Below are 22,665 nucleotides of genomic sequence, written 5' to 3' on the forward strand. Positions count from 1 at the left end.
GGTAGGACTGTGTGGTTATGATTTAAAAATGGCTCTATGCTGACTTCGGTTAGAGCACCACCCTTGCTTTCTTCCACATTATTGCACAGTGAAAGAATAGAATTTCCCCCTTGCATGCTCGGTGGACACAGATGATGAAGTTGCGATAGTTATTCTGCCAACACGTTACCCGTCATATTACCAGTCCCTCTGCCTATCACCCAAACTACCTGGGCAGAGAAGCCAATCCCTTCCCTTTCTCCCAGGATCCTAGTTGTCCTGGACACTTCTGTAGATCTTCTCTTCTGTGTTGAAGTCTCTGTGTGTGCTGAATTCAAGTCACAATTTGAAATCCTGGGTTGGCTGAATCAGGCTGAGGGCCTGATATACAGTTCAACAAATAATCACAAACTTGAGGGATATCCCGTTCGCCGTAGTACAAGTGCACCAATGGTACGTGTATTCCAGCGGATGAAATAGCTATCACGTTTGTGGTGGAGTAACCCGTCCGCCAAGCTCTAAATCAGGGCTGCAGTTTCTTATCACTTTGCGGTCAATAAAAGTAGTACCATATGCTGGAACTAGGGGTGCCGGTGGTGCTCCAGAATGATCGATAATGGGACCGTTCAAAGGTTTTTCTTTCAACAGCATGAAGGGCTCAAATCTATTCTAACGGGTCACACTTACCAATAACCCATATACAATTAAGGACAAATAGTAATTCAGTCGGCAATGGAGAAGGTTCAATCGTTTATTCATCAAATACAGGCCCTGACAGGGGAGCCCCGGTCTGCACAACCTCGAAGGTGCGCAGAGGAGACTGACTACATGTTCAAAGTACAAAGCCTATGTACGTTTCAAGCGTTAAAGATGACACCCTAAAAGGAAAAACCCAGTTTGTCAGTAAGCCAAGAGGAATACCCATATAAGGCACAATTGATTGGTAGCAACCTAGGCCTAAGCTATTCCGGGGGCAGGTCAGGGAGGTGCCTCCCTGTCTATCTGGAGCCTGGGAGGACGGGAACGAGATCAGCTAGAATGTGAGCATCCCACAAAGAAGGCAGGTGCGACCTTGAGTCTTCCTTGAGCTACCAGCTAGATACAATTGTAATGGTTTAGCTGACGCCACGGTTTAGAGCAGAAAGCATAATCACGTGATTTCAGAGAAACCGCACTTGTACATGGAGAAACAAAACAGGCATGGCTCTTCCTACTTCAATTCAGGAGTTCACAGACGGGGTTTCGCCCGGGTCAGGGCACAGATACCGCCCTCTTGGCCGCAGTAGAAGAGACCAGATGTATTCTGGACGAAGGAGGATCAGTGGCAGTGATCCTCCTGGACCTCAGCGCGGCCTTCAACACGGTCAACCACCGGGTGCTAATCCAGAGACTCAGAGACATCGGGGTTGAGGGCACGGCCCTAGCTTGGTTTTCATCATTTTTAAACCATCGCTCCTTCCAAGTCTGGGAAACCGACACTTCCTCCCCAGTAGTCCCCCTCCAGTGTGGTGTGCCGCAGGGCTCGTCACTCAGCCCGACATTATTTAATGTCTACATGGCCCCACTGGAGGAGGTAGTCACCCCATTTGGAGTGAAAATCATCAGCTATGCTGAAGACACCCAGCTTGTGGTGTCCTTATCACACCCCAATCAAGAACCATCCAACCTCCACGACTGTCTCGCTAAAATTCAGGGCTGGATGAACAACTCAGCACTAAAACTGAACGGGTCGAAGACCGAAATCCTGCTTCTCGGTCAAAAAGGGCTCTCCCTTCCTCCCAATGTCTGGCCTCCCTGCCTGGGTGAACCCCCGGCCCCCAAGACCGAGGTCAAGAGTCTGGGAATCTGGTTGGAGGGAGACTTGTCCTTTAAAACCCAGGCAAAAAAAACTGCGGGCATTTGCTTCGGTCTACTCAGATCAGTAAGAAAAATCCTTCCCCTGCTCCCCACCCTTTCGCACAAATTGCTTATCCAAGGACTCATTCTATCTAGGCTGGATTACAGCAACGCCATCTACCTTGGAGCCCCTGAATCCACCTTTAACAAACTGCAAAGTATTCAGAACTCCGCAGCCCGGCTTCTCACCAACACCCCGGCCAGATCCTCAGCTAAACCAGCTCTGAAGCTTCTTCACTGGCTCCCAGTTAGAGAAAGAGTCAAGTTCAAGCCTCTTTGCCTAGCTCATAAACTCCTACAGGACAAAGGCCCCCCCATTCTCAAAAACGTCATCACGCCCTACAAAGCCACTAGATCCCTCCGCTCAGATCACGAACACCTCATCACGGTCCATAGAGTGAAAAAGACCCGCACAGGCGGCCGCCGATTCTCCGTGAACACGGCCAGTCTTTGGAACTCCCTCCCCCGTAGACTAAGGACGGAACCTGATCACCTCCGCTTTAGGAAAATGCTGAAATCTCACCTTTTTCCGTAATACTCCCCTTCTTTCCTCCGGGCTCGCCCTTGTTTGAGTGTCGTGGTTTCAGCGCTGGGATACTCACGGGTTACTACGCGCTCTACAAAACCCAATTAATAATAATAATAATAATAATAATAATAATGAATAATAATAGAACTAAACCAGAAGACAGTAAATCATAGGTTGCTGAATGATTATAGTGTATTCTAACTACATGAATATATGTTTACGAAATTATATTGGACATATGAGGACAATAATGTATATTATCGAGAATTCGATCCCATCAGACGGCCCTTTTGGCCTAATATGGCCAATACACATGAATTTATTCTACAAAACCCCCTTCATCTATTTGCATAAGATCTGATACTTCCTTTTGAATCATCTGCTTTTCTACCTTGGCTTGGCGAGAAAAATGCAATGCAGATGTGATCCTGGTTGCACAAAACGAGCAACAGGCCGGGCCACTTTGGAGACACAGGCAACACGTAAATATTACTCCAAAGGCCCCTGCCAGGACCATGAATATCTTCCAACCCCAGGTAGTTAAGAGACCCCAGAACCAACTGCTAAGGGACCAGGTGCCATTGTCCACATGGGCCTCACTGGCTAATCGATGTAGCTTCTGTATGGCCAAATGAATAGTGGGGGCCGAATCTGGAGTAAACACGGAGCAAGAGCTGCCGATCACACGACAGGCTCCTCCCCTATCTGCGAGGATGACGTCAAGAACCATCCGGTTCTGAAGCGAAACAAGCCTCGTCGCAGCAAGCTCTACTGTGATGTTAGTTAAGATTCCAGTAGTGGTCTGGACCACATTCTCAACTATCCTGGACAAACGTCTTATACTGCGACTATTAAATATGGGCCCCCAAAAGGGAGTAAGTCCCTTTGCAAAGTCTTCGAATTGTTGTAAGGAAGTATCTGTTTGGTCAGTGCCATCAACATCATAGCTCCTAACAGTCCGGCTCACTACTACCTCCTTTTGTATCAACTGATGAGTTCTGTGATAGTCAGGAGGGGCAATATATACAGGGGGATAGAGAAACGAAAGATAACAGCTTCCTGCCCATCCCCGGGAAAGCCATGTGTAGGCATTGTAGGAGAGTAGGGTTTGCTATCCTATGGTCACCCCAAATTTTTGCTTTTTGCTTCACTGGTTTATGACTTAATGTGGCTGTGGGCCTGCTAATCAGACCCACAGCCTGCTGTTCTCTCTCTAAATTGATACCAATGTACTTTAGGTGCATTACGAAATTGGAAATGGTTCACCTTATTGGCCCCTGTAACAGTGTACCCAGGTACCCAGGGCCTAGGTGCTTCCAAGGCCTACCAGGGGCTGCAGCACGTATTGTGCCACCCATGGCCTGGCCTCCATATTTGACACAACTGGCTGATCACTCAGCTGGGGTAAGTCGGTGTAATCACCCCTTACTTAGGTGTAGTATGCCTATACCTAATCCAAAATGGACACATATGTTCCTATCGGCCACTCCTATGGAAGGCCTCATCAATCCTGGAGGCAGAGTGCTTGGAAATATGTGAGATGGTGCTCTGGCATGAGCTGAGCCTGTCTGCAGCTTTCGGAACCATTTCCTTTAGCTGTTCCATGATACTGCCATACCATATACTCTTAAGTGCATTATGAACCTCGCGGTTAAATGCTAACTTTGGTTTGGCTTTATCAAAACATGTCGAGTAAGGTGTCATACGAATTGGAATACTACCCCATCGCCAGTTCTGGCGACGGGGGTAGCATTCCACCCTTCTAGAGGGACACGACATGTACCTAACCTGAACCCCGGTTAAAGTTAAACATGAGCCTCAGCATCACAAAATGGATGCTGCCACCACAGACACAAGTCTGACCTCCTGCTGCTGGGAGTCCTTCCAGTGAGGGCAGCTTGGACAAAGGGTTTCCTGCCTTGGGAGGTGCTAGCACCACCCCAGACAGGATTTTGTGTATTGGGTAGGACAGGGCTGAATAGAATCAGACATGCCTGGGGCACACTAGCTGTCCCCGTGCATTTGCCAGTTCAAACCGGTGCTGGGGCTTTCCAGCCCCAGTCCTGGCGCGAAACTGGACAAAGGAAAGGGGGTGTAACCACCCCCCTTCCTGGTTCCACCCAGAGGAGGGACCTAGCAGGTGATCCGGCCCCCAGATTTGGAATAAGAGTAGGAGCTGTGACCTGAGACTTCAGATCATCCTGAACTCGACTTGAAACTAAGAAGAAGACTGGACTTCGACATTCTGCTGCACAGAAGACGGAAGAGAATCTCCCTTGTGGCCAAGGAGTGACCACCCTGTGAATACAGGCACCAACCAGCAACTCGACGTCTACTTTGCCGCCGCCTCCTGCCGGAGCCTGAGCCCAAAGCCTGACAAGACCCAGACTCCCAGACATCTCACAGCCCGATCCACAGTCCCTGAAAAGAAGAGACCCGTGGAGGCACCGAGAGATGTGGGACCGGACATCTTGAAAGACCCCCGAGAAGCTGACTGCGCAGCACCCGAGGCACCCTTGATGCTGTGCTTTGGGGTTTGAGAAACCCCGACACCGAGCAGCATTTGCACCGAAGATCAGCCCCCCAGCATCTCCACGATCTGCGTGGGGGCCTTTTGCACTTTGCCACTCGATGCGCCATCCCGTCCACTTGCCACGTGGCTAGCGGCCATCTTGGCGACAAAATCTACAAACTACACCACTGGTCTGGTTGCTCCAGACTGGCCCTTGCTCCCCTGAAAAGGAGCACTCACTCTGACCTTGCTGGTCCGAGCAAGAAGCTTGAATCGATTCCTGCGTGGCTTGCTTTAGCCAAGGCCTGTTTGCTCCAATCAAGTTGCCGACACCGCCATCAGCGAGAGCCTTCGTGGGACAGCTCGTGACCAACGCCTGGACATCCTTGACCTCTTCATGTCCACGTGGCTGCAGAGACAATCTTCACCTCAACGCCTGTTTGCACCCGACATCGCCTGGTTCCATCCTGGTTCCACGGTAGTCACTGGCTAGTGACTTTGAACATTGTCCCCTCTGCTTTCAGGTCTTCACCTCTTCTGATCCACCCTTGGATCCACCGGAACTCTCCTCGACGACCCGCCTGCAGCATCTTCAGCTCCAAGCACCATCGACCTGCGTGACGAAACCCGACACTACCTAGTACCTGTGCACCCGCTTCCTGTGGGTGAGGTAACTCAGCAACGCCAGTGTTCCCACACTGGTATACACCTCTAGTGCCTGTGTCTAAAGTTTTATCCTTGTAGGTCCATCGGAAGGTTCCTAGAACACTAACTTTGCAACTTTTACGCACCATTGACATTGCATTGGTGCATGCGTGCACTTTAAGCACTGCACCCGAGTCCCGCGGGCCTTTCCCGACTTCATCACTGCTAGTCCCGAACAGCTCCAGCGATTCCCCAGGCCCTAGGCCTCTTTCCTTTCCCCATAGTGGTTCCTATACCACTATTTTAGTATATGGTTTAGGTGGCCCCTAGGGCTCATCCAAATAGTGCAACTTTTGTATATTTAAACTGTGTTTTGTTTTAACGCATTTGCTTCTGTGCTCATAAAGAGTATAGGGGATATTTGTAGAAATAAATCTATATATATTTTCAATATATATCTGTGTGGTGTCCTTTCATTTGGTATTCAAGGGGATTGTGTATGGTAAAACAGCTTGCTTCACATGCCTTTACAGAGTTTAGCCTAAGACTGCTTAGTCCATGCTACCCCTAGGATAGCTTGTCTACAAGGTTGACTTACAACCAATCATCATAAGGGTTGTTTGGCATGGTACAAGGTGATCACTAGAACTAGTGAGCAGCATATACCAGGCCAACTTCTCACAGGCATTCTCACCACAAACAAAATAAACATCTGGTGGGGTAATCATAGGTGGGGTACTGTATACTTGTAGAGTGTAGGTGTAATTACATCTACTCCTGCCTACCTTAACATGACCTCTTCCCTGTATGCAGAAGGGGGAGGTAGTATTAATGATAGGGATCGGTAAGGCCTTGTCATTTGTGACATTTCTTTCTTTAAAATGCTGAAAATACATAGTATCATTGAAAAGTTCAAAATCCTGCCTCTCCTCCATTAGCCAAGTAACAATCTTATATTCAGTATATAAATTCATACAAACATTAGGATTCAAGGATCCCTCCCCTCCATTTCCAGCTGCATCAAATCCCTGATGTTCTTCTATATACTTTAAGATAGCTTCATAATCTTTTTCAGTATATATTTTTGGTTCAGCTACATAATGAGAATACATCAAGGATAACAATTGGAACCAAGCTTCACAACTGGCTAAATAAGACATCGGTAATGAAATAAACAGTTTGTGCTGGTGCATAACTGTAGGGAGTAATCCACACACCCAACAGTTCGTCTTATTTGTAGTAGAATGGGTCTGATGCAACATTTCTATGAATGCATTTTTCATATAAGTTTCTCTATGTCTAGCCTTATGAGGGGGCAAAGAGTAGAAGAGATGCTCTTCTGGGGCAATAGTAGTTCCTAATAACTTCTGTACCGGGTGTTGAAATTCTAAATATACAAATACACTCATCATAATAATGGTAACAACAATGATAAAAACAACGAATGCCACCTTCACTCTGGTGGACCATCCGGAAAACAAATGCATATTATCCATATATCGTCGAGGGGCCAATGGTCTCTCATCCTCCATCGCAAATCGGGCAAAAGGAAACATGCTCCCTAAAAGTCCAGATATAACTCGGTCCCTCTCTATAAGTCCAAAAATGATCTATGTATCCACAAAGCACGCACACTACCAGAGGGGTTCTTCTCCCTGTGTCCTTTTTGGAGCCTCGCAGGCAGATTTTTTGCTTTTTCTTCATGAACAAAACGATAAACAGTTTCCTTCGTCACGTAGAATGACTGCAGCCCCCAACTTAGTCTTTCTCGCTGAACAGAGCTATTTAGTACAATGTTCCAAGCTCTCAACGAGTTCAGTCCAGTGTCTCCCTCAGTACCCCAGCAAATCTATCCAAAGTTTCTGAACTCAAGTCTTTCCCTAACTCCTACCATGAAGATCTGGGGTACCGCACTGTTTTCGGGGCCGCAGGTCGTATTTGCAGTGACCAGGTCGCTCGTGATCAGAAAACAACTCAGTGGCACGGGCATCAGATACATTCGAAACCTGTGATGTACCCTCAACACTGGTCTCCGCTGATTGGGTCACCACCTTGTGGAAGAGGTGTGGCGCCGCGGCCAGGGCGACTGACACTGGAATCTGTGGACCACGGTTCGATCCCCGGCTCCGGCGGCAGGTTAGCCCAGCACCATGTGACTCTGGGCAATAGCTCGATTAATTTTCCTGACGGCCCCCAGCGCCTAGAGACCCTTACGGGTGATTGTGCGCTTTACAAATGTGGACTTTACTTTACTTTACCTTGTCGACTGGGGGCACAGCTTCACTTGGCTGCCCCCTTTCTCGGGCTTCTGAAAAAGGTACAAAGCTCTGGGGCGATTCTCCTTCTTGGCTTGGAATTCCTTCGCGGTTTTGCAAATCAAAGGGCACAGGTAGAGGGAGTAGTTTCAGATGACTCGCGTGAATCCAGTTCTTCCGCCCATGCACCTTCACGGCTGACCTGGTAATGAGAATGATCTGGTAGGGCTCAGACCATCTCTGCTCCAAACTCGATTTCCTTTGATCATTCCTCACCAAAGCCCACTGGCCGGGTTCCAGCCGATGTCCGGGACCCTCTGGTAGCAGCCGCAATGTCTTGGATACCTGTTGATGAATAGAACGCAGATCTTTAGTTAAAGCATACAAGTAATCTGTCATCAAAGGATAATCAATGTCTCTAAAGGACCTAGGTCTAGGGACTCCCCACACATTGGCGGGTCGGCCAAAAATGACCTCATATGGAGATAATCCGGTTCTTGTGTGTGGAGTCGTTCTCAAGGATAACAATGCCAAAGGGAGTGCATCAGGCCATTTTACTCCAGTGCTGGCGCAGATCTTGGCCATTTTCAATTTTAGTATACCATTATATTTCTCGACTAAGCCTGCTGACTGGGGGTGTCTGGCTGCATGAAACTTCTGCCGAATTTGTAAACCATCACATACACTCTGAACTAGTGTAGAGTTGAAGTGTGCTCCATTGTCCGACCAGATAATTCGGGGCAAACAATATCTGGGGAAATATTCTTTAACCAAAGCTTTAGCAGTTGCCACCACAGTGGCTTCTTTGGTGGGGTAGGCTTCAACCCATTTACTGGAAGCACAGACCACCACCAGCACCTATTTCAGATTGTTCACCCTCTCCATCTGGATGTAATCAATCTGAATAACTTCGAATGGCAGAGATGGTGGTGCAAAATTGCCACTCAGGACGGACTCTCTGCCTCCCGAGTTATAGCGTAAACACACTGGGCAATATTTGACCACCTGTACGGCTGTTTTGGGAATATTTGGGTTGCTCCAAACCGGGTCTAATACAGCACAAATACCATTTGCTCCTATGTGTGCCCGCCATGGGCCATGGTCACTACAGCATATACCAATGCATTAGGGAGTAACCAACGCTGTCTCTCAGTTCGATCTATCCAACATTCATTCTTGTCTAGTTTCCTTACTTCCTGCTCCCATTTCTGTGCCTCATGTATGGTGGCTTCCTTCTGCAATTCTCTTACACTTTCTATTGTATTATCAAATACAGACGTTTCCGCCACCCACCGACTTTTTAGTCCGGACTGTCTCCTTCGCTACTGAGTCAGCATAAGCATTTCCCTGTCCTGTGGAATCAACGATTTTCTGATGGGCGCTACATTTGATAATGGCCACTTTATCTGGTAGTGTCAAAGCTGACAACAAACGATCAATTAAAGGACCATGTTGAATCTTTTGGCCATGCGTGGTAAAGAAACCCCTTTCCCTTCACAGTCTCCCAAAACTATGGGCAACGCCAAAGGCGTACTGGCTATCCGTGTAAATGTTTACTCTCAATCCTTTGCTAATTTCACATGCTTGTAACAAAGCTATTAGTTCAGCCGCCTGGGCTGAATGATGTGAATTCCTAGCAGTTTCTACTACCGTTTTCAAAGTCGTAATAGCATACGCAGCTGTTGCAGTTCCATCTGGTAATTTAAAACAGGAACCATCAACATACAATTCTCCTTGGGGGTCTGGTAAAGGAATGTCTGTAAGATCTACACGCCCTTTTGTTTCTTCTTCAGTTCTAAATATACAATCATGGATATCATCCTTTTTATCATTAGAAGGGAGAAGTAAAAGTGTTGCTGGATTCAATCTAGCACATCTCTTAATTGTAATGTGGGGTGCAAACAATGTCAGCTCATATCCTGTCAAGCGAGTACTCGTAAGGTGCTGGGTTTTTGTTTTATTTAACAGAATATCCACAGCATGTGGTACCATGACTGTGAGATCAGTATTCAGCACTATTCCCTCTGATTGTCGGATGGCCACCGCTACCGCCGCAGTGGCCCTCAGACAACTGGGAAGGGCTTGTGCAACCATGTCCAGTACTGATGAGAAGAAGGCACAGGGTCTCTGTTCCCCCCCAAAATCCTGAGTTAACACTGAAAGGGAACAACCGTCCACCTCGTGCACATAAAGTAAAAAAGGCTTCCGGTAATCCGGGGTACCCAAGACAGGTGCAGAACATAAAGCAGACTTCAAAGAATCAAAGGCTTCTTGGCATTCATCCGTCCAGAGTAGGGGTTCATGCACATCTTTGGTAGTCAAATACAACAAGGGTTTAGAGAGGAGTGAATAGTTAGGAATCCATTGGCGACAGTAAGAGGTTATGCCAAGAAAAGCACGAACGTCACGTTGAGTACATAGTACAGACATGTTAGTGATCACAGATATTCGTTCTGATGTTAGTCGTCTCCCCGCTTTTGACAGTAAGTGGCCAAGGTAGGTCACTTCCTGTCGACAATATTGAAATTTGGAAAGGGAGACTTTATTTCCTTTTTTAGCCAAATGATGTAACAATTTCACAGTTGCATCTCTGCAACCATCCTCCGTGTCGGAGGCCACCAGAATGTTGTCCACATATTGAATGATCGCATTACCGGTGGGCAGAATTAGTTCATCCAATACTGCCTTTAAGGCCTTGCTATATATACTAGGACTTTCTGTATAGCCTTGAGGTGCGCGCGTAAATCTGAAACTTCGTCCTCCTAATGAGAATCCGAAGATATGTCTGCTATCAGGATGAATTGGGATGCTAAAGAAAGAGTTCTTCAAATCAATCACAGAAAAATATCGAGCTGTAGGGGGAATCATGGTAAGGATCGTCGTGATATCTGGTACCACTGGGTATTGAGGGACCACTATTTTATTGACCGCTCAAACGTCAATCACAAAACGATATGCAGACTTATAATCCGGGGCACCATCAATCGGAGTCTTTTTTAAATCGGCAAAATTGGACTATTACAGACATTCGCAGCTGTTTCCTCCACTACCCCTTTGTCAATGAGGTCACGGATAATATGTAGCAAGGCTTGTTCACCTTCTGGTGAAATTTTATACTGTGGAATGCGGGGCATCTGTGCGTTTGGTTTCACGGGGATTGACACACGGGCTATTCTTAACAGACCAACATCGGTGTCCCCTGTCGCCCACAAGGTCGGGGGAATGGTAGAGAATTCAGGAGGCAAGGGCTCGTTTTTAACGCAATACTGAGCCATCTCTATGGGCGGTTGCTGCATTGTAAGAAAAACACCATCAGGAGAACAGTAAATTTGTGCATGGAGTTTCTTTAAGATATCCAAACCTAACAAATTCTCTCCACAATTAGAAGTGAGGAGAAAAGGGGTATGCATAGAAATGGGACCAATCGTAAAAGGCAGAGGTTTTGAAACGGGGCTGACTACCGGTATTCCAGAGAATCCGACTGATACATTATTTTGGCCAGACAGAGCTGCCCCTGGGACCAGTGCCTGGGCGACTGAACTACTCATTGCCCCAGTATCCACTAAAAACTTCCCTGATGTACCCAATAGTTCTCCTTCTACATAAGGTCCCTCTTGGTCCACTGGTACTGTAATACGGCCCCCGCTCTGTCCTTGGCTGTCTCATGCGTAATCTCGGTCCTCGTACCTGTCATTCTGATAACTCTCATTGTAGTATTGTCTATTCTGAGGGTCATCAAAGTGATTCTTACGGAAACCCTCATGCTGTGATTCCTCCCTTTTCATGCTGTTTCGATCAATGTTTCCTCGACCTCTTCCTCGACCTCTACTGGGTCCGTTTCGTCCTTGTAGCAAAGGGCAATCCACTCTCCAATATCCCTCCTCCTTACAATAGGAACATTGGTTTATCCCAATATTCGGAGGGCCCCCTCTACCTCTTCCCGCCATCTGGCCCCTTTGAAATGAGCCCCGCACTCCCCGTCCTGACATTTGCCCTCTGCTAACTTGTTGCAATAGTACCCTTGTTTTTAAATCCTTAGTCTTCTTCTCAGATCTGTCCTTACTCTCGTTCTCGCGATGTTCATAATATTGTGCCATACTAAGAATGACAGATGGTGCAGCCGTAGTCCACGTACTTTCAGACGACTGAAGACAGGACATAACCTCCGGGAGTAGATTGGTGACAAATCTATTCACGAATAATCGAATTCCCCCCTCTGTAGAGAGGTCCTGGCCACTGAAATCTATGAACACTTTCTCGAACCGAGTAAAGAAGTCAGACACACTTTCATCCTTTTTCTGTCTACATGCCGTTAATTTATCCCAATCTACTTTCCTGGGAGGCAAAAGGGTTTTCATATATGTAACTATTTTATCAGGCACGGCTAATATTTCATCCCGGGGCTTCTCACCTGGCTTTCGTTCCTTATCCCAATTTTTTAATTGGTCCCATGTTCCTCCTAAATCGGGAATATGGTCCGTATCATGTATCTGTCTCCAAATATCAACCAGGATTAGGAGACCAAAAAATTGCTCGATATCAGCTATAGTCATGATGGCGGAATTGGCAGCTTCGGTCAATTCTTTGTAATAAGCTGTAGGATTTTTACGGGGATCTGGTGGCTGAGCTTTTAATGTAAGGACTTCACTTCGTTTCCACGGGGTATAAACCCATTGTTCCTGAAGCCTGGCATCCACCTGGGCCCTAGTTACCACATTATTAGCATCCTTTAATTCCGGTACTTCAGGGAAAAAGAGGGGATGCACCTCTCTCATGGGGTGCTGCGCTCCCCATTCAGAGCTCTTTCGGTGCATCCTTTCCCTATAATGCAAAAGGGTGTTTACATTCTGATACGCTTCCTTGATTTGGAGATGGAATTTATGAGCATGATCCCTAATGTCTCGCAGTATCTGAGGAGGTAATCCTTCCTCGAAACACTGTTCCCATAGTGAGATCAATCGGATCGCCATTCTCTCTAGAGCCAGTTGTTGTGCAACGGGTTCAAAATCTTTCATAGTACTCCAAATATCTTCCAAAGTATAAATAGGATTCCGCATCCATTGGGATGCCTGAATTATAATAGCTCTTCTCTCCTCCTGCCCCAGCAGCGACCGAGTGAAAGCTCGTTGATCACACGGGTCAGACATCGGTCGCTTGGGTGTGGCACCGGGACCAACCATATTTTGAGGATCTAAAGAGGTCTGAGTCGGAGGAGAAAGAAATACAGGGTGCAAGGGAGAAGGGACAGCCACGTCCGGCCGAAGGGATAATAAGGGTGAGGTAGTTGATCGAAGAGAAGGAGGGGAAACCGGAATATCGGATCCCGATCTGCCAACGGGGGCCGTAGCGATCATTCCCGACGGTGGTCGTGTGGCTGCAACAGCACCCGCTTGATCAACTCGTACCACAGGCACGGCCGGATACAGGCCTTGCGGGGCATAAGGGGGAGGTGGTCGAGTTTCCAGCAATTCTTCTAATTCATCTCCCGTCTCTGGTCTAGCCACATAGCTTTTATCAGTTTCCAACCGAAACTGCCTTTCCATCCGTTCAATATTCTTTTCCACCTTTTCCTTATCATATGCTATTGCTTTCTGTGTGACCGTCTGACCTAACTTCATCTTCCCCAGCTTCTCCTCCCTAATTCGTCATCTTTTTGCCTCCTTCAACCATAAGTTCAAGGAATCAAACATTGACCGACGACTTTTTTTCATAAACAATTTATTCTGTATATAATTAATCTTTTTCTCATCAAAAGACCCCGTGAGAGGCCATTGTAAATCCGAATTGTCTTTGGTGTATTTGTTCCAAAGGGTATTAAACAGAATTGGCTGTAAACCATGTTTGGTGTACATATCGAAACTGGGGCTGCCTTCGGGAGGGGCAGGCTGTCTTTCTTCGAGCCGTGTACCTCTCCGACAGCAGTACCCAAAACACATTTTACTAAAACACGGCACTATACTTAATTTTACTTGCTCTTCTTACATAAAATCACAAAAACACATACGCATTCGGACGCGTCCTTTCGTAACACCCACTCATACAATCGTCACAGTAAAGTGCTGTAAAGCAGTGCAAGGCAATTATTTCTCGAAACCTATTCAAATGCAAATGACGTCTTCAAATATGAACAGAGCCCGTCGACTCCTGTTCGGGGAATCGATTCAAAAGAATTCCAGACCAACAGATATCACAAAAGAGAACAATCGTTAGAGTGCTCCGAGACCCTCAGATAAGCGAACCACGAACTCTCTCACAGGCCATCCCATGGTCCTGTTCTGGTTGGGCCGGGTATCTGGACACGTCTCCAGACCCCTAGCTTACCCAGTTGCTCCCAGAGCTTTCCCGGAGAGAATTCGGCCGAGCGAGCAACACCGTACTCTGCTAAGGCATCAGAGGTAGTCTCAATTAATCACCAAACAAGTCCGTGAGGTCTCTACTCGTGCAGCCCCTTCGCCACAACGATAGATTCCCCAGATTCCCTCGTGGTCCAGCTTCCCCGGCCACCTTCAAACAAAGACAGTTAACTGTTATCCAAAAAGAAACACTTCCTCTAAGCGATTCTTATCCAATTCAATTTCAAATATCCCTCACCTGGTGCACTCAGGTCGATTGCCGATTCTCCACTGCCGACATTTAAACAGACGACACAGTCTGCTCTTCTCTCGGGTTAAGCCCGTAGGACTCCGGCGTAGGGTCTTCAACAGCTGGGAGGGATACTGGGCTCAAGAGGGGAACGGCTTGTTTTCATACCACAAACGGGTGTCTCAAATCAGGATCCTCTTTCTGTCCACCCACTCGGCCAGAACTCCTCCTTGTCCAGCTACTCCTGCTTACAGGAGGGGACGACCCTATCGCGGAGTCCCGGCGGAGTCGCCAACTGAAGGGCTCAAATCTATTCTAACGGGTCACACTTACCAATAACCCATATACAATTAAGGACAAATAGTAATTCAGTCGGCAATGGAGAAGGTTCAATCGTTTATTCATCAAATACAGGCCCTGACAGGGGAGCCCCGGTCTGCACAACCTCGAAGGTGCGCAGAGGAGACTGACTACATGTTCAAAGTACAAAGCATATATACGTTTCAAGCGTTAAAGATGACACCCTAAAAGGAAAAACACAGTTTGTCAGAAGCCAAGAGGAATAATCTTATAAGGCACAATTGATTGGTAGCAACCTAGGCCTAAGCTATTCCGGGAGCAGGTCAGGGAGGTGCCTCCCTGTCTATCTGGAGCCTGGGAGGACGGGAACGGGATCAGCTAGAATGTGCGCATCCCACAAGGAAGGCAGGTGCGACCTTGAGTCTACCTTGAGCTACTAGCTAGATTCAATTGTAAATGGTTTAGCTGACTCCACGGTTTAGCTGACTCCACGGTTTAGAGCAGAAAGCATAATCACGTGATTTCAGAGAAACCGCACTTGCACATGGAGAAACGAAACAGGCATGGTTCTTCCTACTTCAATAGAACTAAACCAGCAGAAAGAAAATCATAGGTTGCTGAATGATTATAGTGTATTCTAACTACATGAATATATGTTTACGAAATTATATTGGACATATGAGGACAATAATGTATATTATCGAGAATTCGATCCCATCAAGCATTATTTGTGTTTTACACTGTCACATGTCTTACATTTGGACAGCAACCCACTCCAAAAATCATCCGATCACCATAGGTACCCTAATGTAAGCTGATAGCAACTACTGTTATCAAACGAGTTGTAAAGCAACCACATCAAGTGAATTCCAACAAGGTGATGTTTTGTAGAAGTATTTTTTGCCTCATTGTATGAAAGACAGTCAGAGTAACAAATCCCTAATTATTTTTCAGCTGCTGCAGATGTTTTATCGACAACAGGATGAAATCCGGCGGCTTCGAGAACTTATGAACCAGAGAGACGTGCAAATCAAACAGCTAGAACTGGAAATCAAAAATGTTCGCAATAGTGCAGCTGGCCACTGAGGTATTGAGCCAGGTGTGCTTCGACAGCCACCGGGACATAATTGACCTGCAAGAAAAAATGCCTCAAGATAAATGTTTGTATGTTTTTTTTATTAAAGACAAACATTTATTTTACTGATAGGAGCCAGCAGGACATGGCGTAGTTGTTTTCTATATACCACCTTATGAAAATTGTATGTACATTCGCTTAATTTTTAGCAGTTGGGTCAGGACGCTAGAATTTGAAATTAGCCATTTTCCCTGGCTTGTTTCAGTGGACGTGTTGTCCACTGAAACAAGATAGGGAAAATGGCTTATCCGAACGTTCACAAATGCACTTGAACTGAAAAAATGGAAAATGGATTCAAGCAATGAATGCAGAATGTATCTCATTGAAGGTGTTATGGGGTCATAAAACGTATACTTTCCTGTATGACTGGTGGCAAAACAGTGCTTGGAAGTCTACGCAAAATGTGAATCATCCTGATATGAAGGCGCATCTGGTTTGTCATGTGATAGATCCTCTAACACAATGACAAATTGCTACACCAAATTGAATACTGCTGTACAGATCTCCTGCCTTGTGCTGTAATGGATCCAGTTGAGTCTGTCATCTGTACAACCTCCCGCTGTCCGAGGAGTAGGCCACATCAACTCCTTTGCCCAGCTTATTGTAGAAGATCTGTTTAGATGACAAGGCCAGCTATCCTCTTCAAAGTTAAACAAGAATTGGTAAATCCAATATGTCTTGCCTATTTTAGATCTATTGGCTTTGTCAGTGTTTTCTTTAGATGTGTTTTACGGCAGAGCGGCTGCTGTGCAGCATGGCTTAAAGTGGAAGAAAGACCTTATGATGCTGTTGGCACTGCCGTGCAACATGGCTTCAAAAAATATTGACAAAGGCAATAGATCTTGCATAGGCAAGACCTATTGGCTTTGCCAATGCTTGTTGCAAACAGTCAATTCATTTGCGTTCTATTCTTGTTCTCCATGGTCGCACTGGCCAAAGCTGAGTAAACATGTGAGGACATTTGAGGGGGAGTTCTCATTCACGTGGGTCCTGTGGTGGACTCTCTCTGCGCTCTTCCTTTGATGAGATGTTCCATTTCTTTTTAATGTCTTCCAGAAACTGGACAAATTGAATCATTTGCTAGCTGTGGGAACCTTCCTGAATTTGCATTTCTTTCTGCATTGAACATTTTACATTTTAAATGATTTGGTGCTGGAGTGGTGTCACAGGCACGAAACGCCCAAAGGCTCAAAGGGTTTCAGCCCCCGTCATGTGGGTCAGCCCGGGCTGAGACAGCTTCCCAGGCACGCACACAGTTAGTTTTGAGCTGCTGTAGGATGGCTGGTCTGGCGTCTGTCTTATTGCAGCCGCACCGAGAACTTCACAGGTCTTTAAAAGCCATTTATTTGTTAACGAGGCTATGCTGTTTTTCACCCCTTCCTAGAACCCCTGCATCTCCACTCTGCCTATTGCTGGAAGAATTAGCCCCCCAAATTTTTATTAGCCCCCCCTTCTCCCGAAATGTGGCTCTAGTTGCGCCTCTGGGGGTCACAGGTGTGGCCTGCTATTGTTATCCTTTTAGTGGGAGGTTTGTCTGGCTTGTTCAAGTGACGTCATCTTTCACTGTGCTTGTGCAATATGACTGGTCAATTATGGACACTGCTATATGGGGTATTGGAGACTTCCTGATAGGTTGTTTATTCTAGAAAGCCTCAAGTGCGGTAGTAGACCAACTACAAGGTAGGCTACTATTCACTTTGTAAATGAAGAGAGGAAGAAGTAATTGGAGTGTTCAGGTGGACACAACTGTCACCACTCCTTATGTTATTTGACAGCACCCCATAAGGCGGGCATCATGTCTGATGTACTCTGTGAGAAAGACTGTCTGAGGGGGAGTCAGTAGACGAACAACTCAATGTAATCCGTGAGGGCGGGTGAGAGGAATAATTAATATATGGTTATGGGGAGGATGGGGCAGCCTCCTTCCCTTTACTGCTTCATGTGGGACACTATTGCAATTGCACAAATCCATTATGGAATGTTGAAGCACACTATTAGATGGATGGTATGTTTTGCCATTGGTGGTCTTCTCCTTGTGGTGAGCCCTTGTTGGAAGTGATGTACTGCATGAGTGACATAACCTGGTATTTGTAAAGCGCTAACAAATCACCCCTAGGGATCTCAAGGCGTTGGGGGCCGTCAGGAAGATTAAGTCCGAAGTCACATGGTGCTGGGCTGAACTGCCACCGGAGCCGGGGATCAAACCGTGAGCCTGTGCTCCGGAGTCAATTGCCCTGGCCCTTGCACCACACCTCACCTCTGAGGGGTGATCTTATTGTACCTTGGGTCACATTGCTTTGGAATGTGTTGGAGGAAGGATAGGTGATTGATAGGGCATGCTCAGATCATGGTAGCTGGCTGCTATGTTACTCTGCAGGTCGCATATCTGTTTTGTATTGATTATCATGTCTATTGTTGCACTTAGCCTCATAGGTGCTATAACATTGCTTGAAGTAGTATGTCAGCCCCAGAAGGTGCTCAGATCATCTAGCATTTGGTGTCAATTTTCTTTTTCTACATTTTGCTGTTAAAAATAAACACCCAGACCGGCTCACTGACCCTCAGCAAGGGTAGTCTTTGTCCTACAGTATCTGAGCCTGGACTCTCATAACCTCCCAGGTATGCCTAGACTGCTCGACCATGGTACCCTTTGGAAATCCATAACCTAATTTGAACTTTGCAACCAGTGAACAGCACATTAGTACCAAAGTCCTAGTACAACAGTGGTAAACAATCAGTACTCACAGAGAAGTGCACAGTAACTGTGGATTGTCCATGAGCTTGAGAAAAAGCCTGCCAACTGATGGCTGTCTAGCAGTTTCCGAGAATATGGCCCGCTCGGCATGTCTAATGTAGTGCTGCTTAAAGAGTGGAAACACAAAGCAAAGTTTCTATGGCAAAGCAAAAGAACTCCTTAAATCTTGCTGCTCCTTTCACATAAGCGTGGGGTTTGTTGCCTAAAATATTTCTAAAAGTGATTTGACATGTCTGCATCATAGCGCTTTTTTGATATTCACATGGACAGTGGAGCCGGGGGGCAGGTGGGATGGGGGCAATATGGACGATGAACGAAGGGAAGGCAGGTGGGTGAATGGAAAAAAACCCTATGGCCAGACCAGTGGTATCTATGTCCGAGCTCTTTTTGTTTTTACTGCTAGTGGGGGCAGCACAGACAACAGGAGGGAGGCCGGGAGTTTACAAGCAAACACAGACAATTGGAAGGGGGAAAGCAAGCATGGACAATGGGAGAGTGGGTACAAGAGACCAGAAGGACAATGGAGAAATTCAAGAGGGAGCCAGCTGCAAAAGACACACTCTATGGAGTGCTACACCAAAAAGTAAAATGTAGCTCCCTAAAAGTGCGAGCAATGGAAGGACACAAGTACTTGAGCCATGCTCCAGGAAAGGGCCAAACTCAAGAAGAGGAAATGACTACAGCATCCGTTGTTAAATGGAAAGCAAGCAAACGAGGGTGACAATAAAGCTAATCAATGGTAAACAGAGGACAGGCTTAACCCATCCCATGCTGGTGACGAACCCCAGCCGTCACGCCCCGCGGTGGGCATGTGCTGATGACGGCTGGGGTTCGTCACGGCCCCGCCCTGTTCTTTTGTTTACCGCACAGCGGAAAAATCGCGGCCGCAGCGAAGGGGTTAAGTACTCTGCATGTAAACAAAATATCTTGAAAGTGACAGCACAGTCTGAGGCGAGACCTAAAAAAACAAGTGTTGAGTACATGTGGAAACGTAATCTCCTGCCTGCCTGGCTGCTGTGTTCCCTTCATAGAAGAGTATGGAATGCTGGTGACGCAATTTCAAATTGGCGCCTCCTCCTCTCCAAATGCTACCTGGGCAATATGGAAACTTTTATTTTCAATGCTCTGAATTTGTTGATGTTCACAAAAAGTGGGTTCCCACTCACAATATAAAAAATAGATTATTTTTATGTCACATGTCGTGTGTCTCCAGAGAGAGCAAAATATAATGGCAGAGCGCGAGGAAGCTTTTGTGTGACTGAGTTCATGTGGTACTTTCATTACATTGCTTTGCAAATCACACATTCCCAGTCCCATCTAGATCTGATCTTCATAACTGGAGTCTCAATTATGAGCAATGGAGTGCTTAATTTGAACTAGTGGCTAGGCACTGGCATTTGTCAACACCACTACGGATGACAGCCTGTTTCTCTAATTTAGAGATGAGCAAAACAACAGTTGTTTATTAATTCAATACATATTGAAATGACAAATGCCTGCCACCCAAGCCATTCTTGTAGCTTTGGGGGGCGGAAAAAAATCTGAATTATCACACTTGTAGGAATGTGATGGTTAGTAATTGTGTTGCTGCTGTTGACAAGTTCCATGCACTTATGTGCAATCAATGCTGCAGTTTGCTGAAACACCCAATGTATCGCCCTTCAGAGATTGGGAAAGCATTTGTAAGGACTAGCAGCTGAAAAGAAGCAGTACCATTCACTCACGAAGACGCTGGATTTTTTCCATACACCATCAGTTAGATTTACAATAGAAATGCTAAAATCAATTGAGATTCTCTTTGATTTTATACTTTGTAACCCTTGTATACTAGCTATGATGTAAATATTTTAAAACATAAGTCAGAATATGCGTAGATCAAAGCCTTACATATATAACATGCCTTACTGTATAATAATAAAAAATAATAATATTGGAATCAAGCAGAATTGTAGAAACTGTTATAAAGGAAGCCATTCACTGAAAACTGTATTTAAAACGGGAAGTAATGACCGATTTTGGCACTGAAGTAATGTATATTGATGAGAAATGTTTTATGCCATGTATAGACGTAGATGTTAATGCCACTACACTGGGATGTGCGCATTGATTTGCTCACACATATCTTTAGACGTAGATGTTCCCATTTCCTGAGTTCTTGCTGAATACTCTGACAATCACATAATCATAATGATTTTAGACAACCTTCAAAGAGTTCAGATACCGATTTGGATATGATATGTGCATGAGTTGAGTGCACATATAATACAGCACAGCCTATGGAAAACTATTGATTCAGTTCTTTTTGATTTGTAGCGTTCTGCCATAAAGTTAAGGTTGTATTTTAAATTTGGTGTTTACTAGCACAACACTGTTGTGGCTTTTAGAAATGATACTCAAAGATTCCAGTTCATATACTGCCTTGCAGGACTTGAACACATTTAAGGCGTTCTCAGATTTTTTAATGTTTACTGGAGCATCTCATTGCTTTTATTTTATCTGGAATAAATTATTTAAATTATTTGTAAACCGTGAAAAAAAGAAAAATCACAATTTTGCCATATGCTTCTATTTTTTAAGATTTATATTGATTTATATTTGTGTTTGTGTTCCTGAGCTAACCGCTTAACAACTGAAATTAGAGTCACAGCTTTCTGCCAATTGTAATTATGTTAAATTATTCCGTTTATGTGAAAGTGTAATTTTCTCTTACTTATTCCTGTGAACAAAGACTATTGAATCAGCACATGAATAAGTTCTTTCTCTTTACAGATGCAACATTTGGTATGGTCGGTATGGTCGGGACCATCTTAAGATGTACTTTCAAAACCTCTGAAGTAAAAATGTGTCAGCAAAATTTTTTTTTTTGCTTTATTACACTGTGCCTAAATATTTTAACAGAACAATGTTTACAGAATCAATAAATTGTTGTAAGATAAAAATAAATGTAAAGGGTTTTGCAGAAATGTGCGGTGTAAAGAAATGAACTGGAAGATTAAATCCCTCACAAGACCTTTACTTTTTTATTTAGTGTGCTATCATTGTTTTTGTGGAGTCAGGAAACATTGATTGCCTTTATACCATTTGTAAAAGATAAGAAATCATCAATAATTATTTTCAGCATGGTTGTAGCCTTCTGCCTGATATAGGTGCTGAGTGATTCTTAAAGTTTTTATGAACTTCTAACATTGAAATGAATTTCGTTTTCGTAGGTTCAACTTTTTATTGGTGTTAAAGTTCATTAACAATTTTAGAGCACATTGTAGAGGATTAGTTGCTTTCAAAATTGAGCATATTTTTTTACCAGCTGATATAATAAAAAATGGATAGCATTCACCATAGCTGATCAAAAAGTATGTATGGTGGTATGTCGTAATATAAAGGTCAATGATATCAAAATTTTGATAAAACGTAATATTTAGGTAAATCACTATATAATTCCAGGCTAAGTTTAGTATTTATGGTAGTACATGCCTTATCAGATACAGATAGATATGGTTCAATTTGATTCAAACTCTCTATTTTGGCACTATCGACATAGGCCATAAAAGAACAATTGTTAACATACAATACATCATAAAACAGAATAAAACATTAAAATATACATCCAAGACGCAGTATCATACAAGCAAAGCAATACTATGATTAGCAAAAAAGAATTTTGCAATCATGTTTTGCTTTCCAGATTATTATTATTATTATTATTATTATTATCGAGTTTTATAACGCGCCTGGTTACCCTTGGGCATCCCCGCGCTCATCCAGAAAGGAACACCAAAGCAAGAAGCACAAACATTTAGGCAGGAAACAAATGGGTTTTTAAAAGTTTACGAAACCGCAAAGTGCTCGTTTCCAGGCGTAGATGCAAGGGGAGGGAATTCCACAGTGTAGCCACATTTATGGAAAATCTTCTGCCGCCGGTTCTTGCCCTCCTAACCCTTGCAACTTGCAACAGATAAAGATGATCTGAGCGAAGGGCGCGGGAGGGCTTGTAAAACTGAGCCATATCCCGCAGGATAGGAGGACCTTTCCCTTGCAAAATATTTTGGGCCAAACAGAGTGCCTTAAATTTCACCCTCT

The 22,665-nt window shown here is 45.1% G+C and overlaps 1 protein-coding gene across 2 annotated transcripts in view; it reads left to right on the top strand.

Annotated features, from left to right (window-relative positions):
- LOC144818695 (coronin-2A-like) overlaps positions 1–21,603 on the top strand; it is a 993,991-nt gene extending 972,388 nt beyond the window's left edge. Inside the window, exons 12-13 of one of the 2 annotated variants that reach the window (XM_078676349.1) lie at positions 15,653–15,785; positions 21,358–21,603. In XM_078676349.1, the coding sequence (XP_078532475.1) occupies positions 15,653–15,784 (132 nt within the window). In that variant the 3' untranslated portion in view covers position 15,785; positions 21,358–21,603. Of the gene's footprint in view, positions 1–15,652 lie in introns of both variants that reach the window. The other variant, XM_078676350.1, reaches the window with a different exon arrangement.
- The last annotated feature ends 1,062 nt before the right edge of the window (positions 21,604–22,665 follow it).

Source organism: Lissotriton helveticus, chromosome 2_1 (genome assembly GCF_964261635.1).
Source record: "Lissotriton helveticus chromosome 2_1, aLisHel1.1, whole genome shotgun sequence".
Taxonomy (NCBI): Eukaryota; Metazoa; Chordata; class Amphibia; order Caudata; family Salamandridae; genus Lissotriton; species Lissotriton helveticus.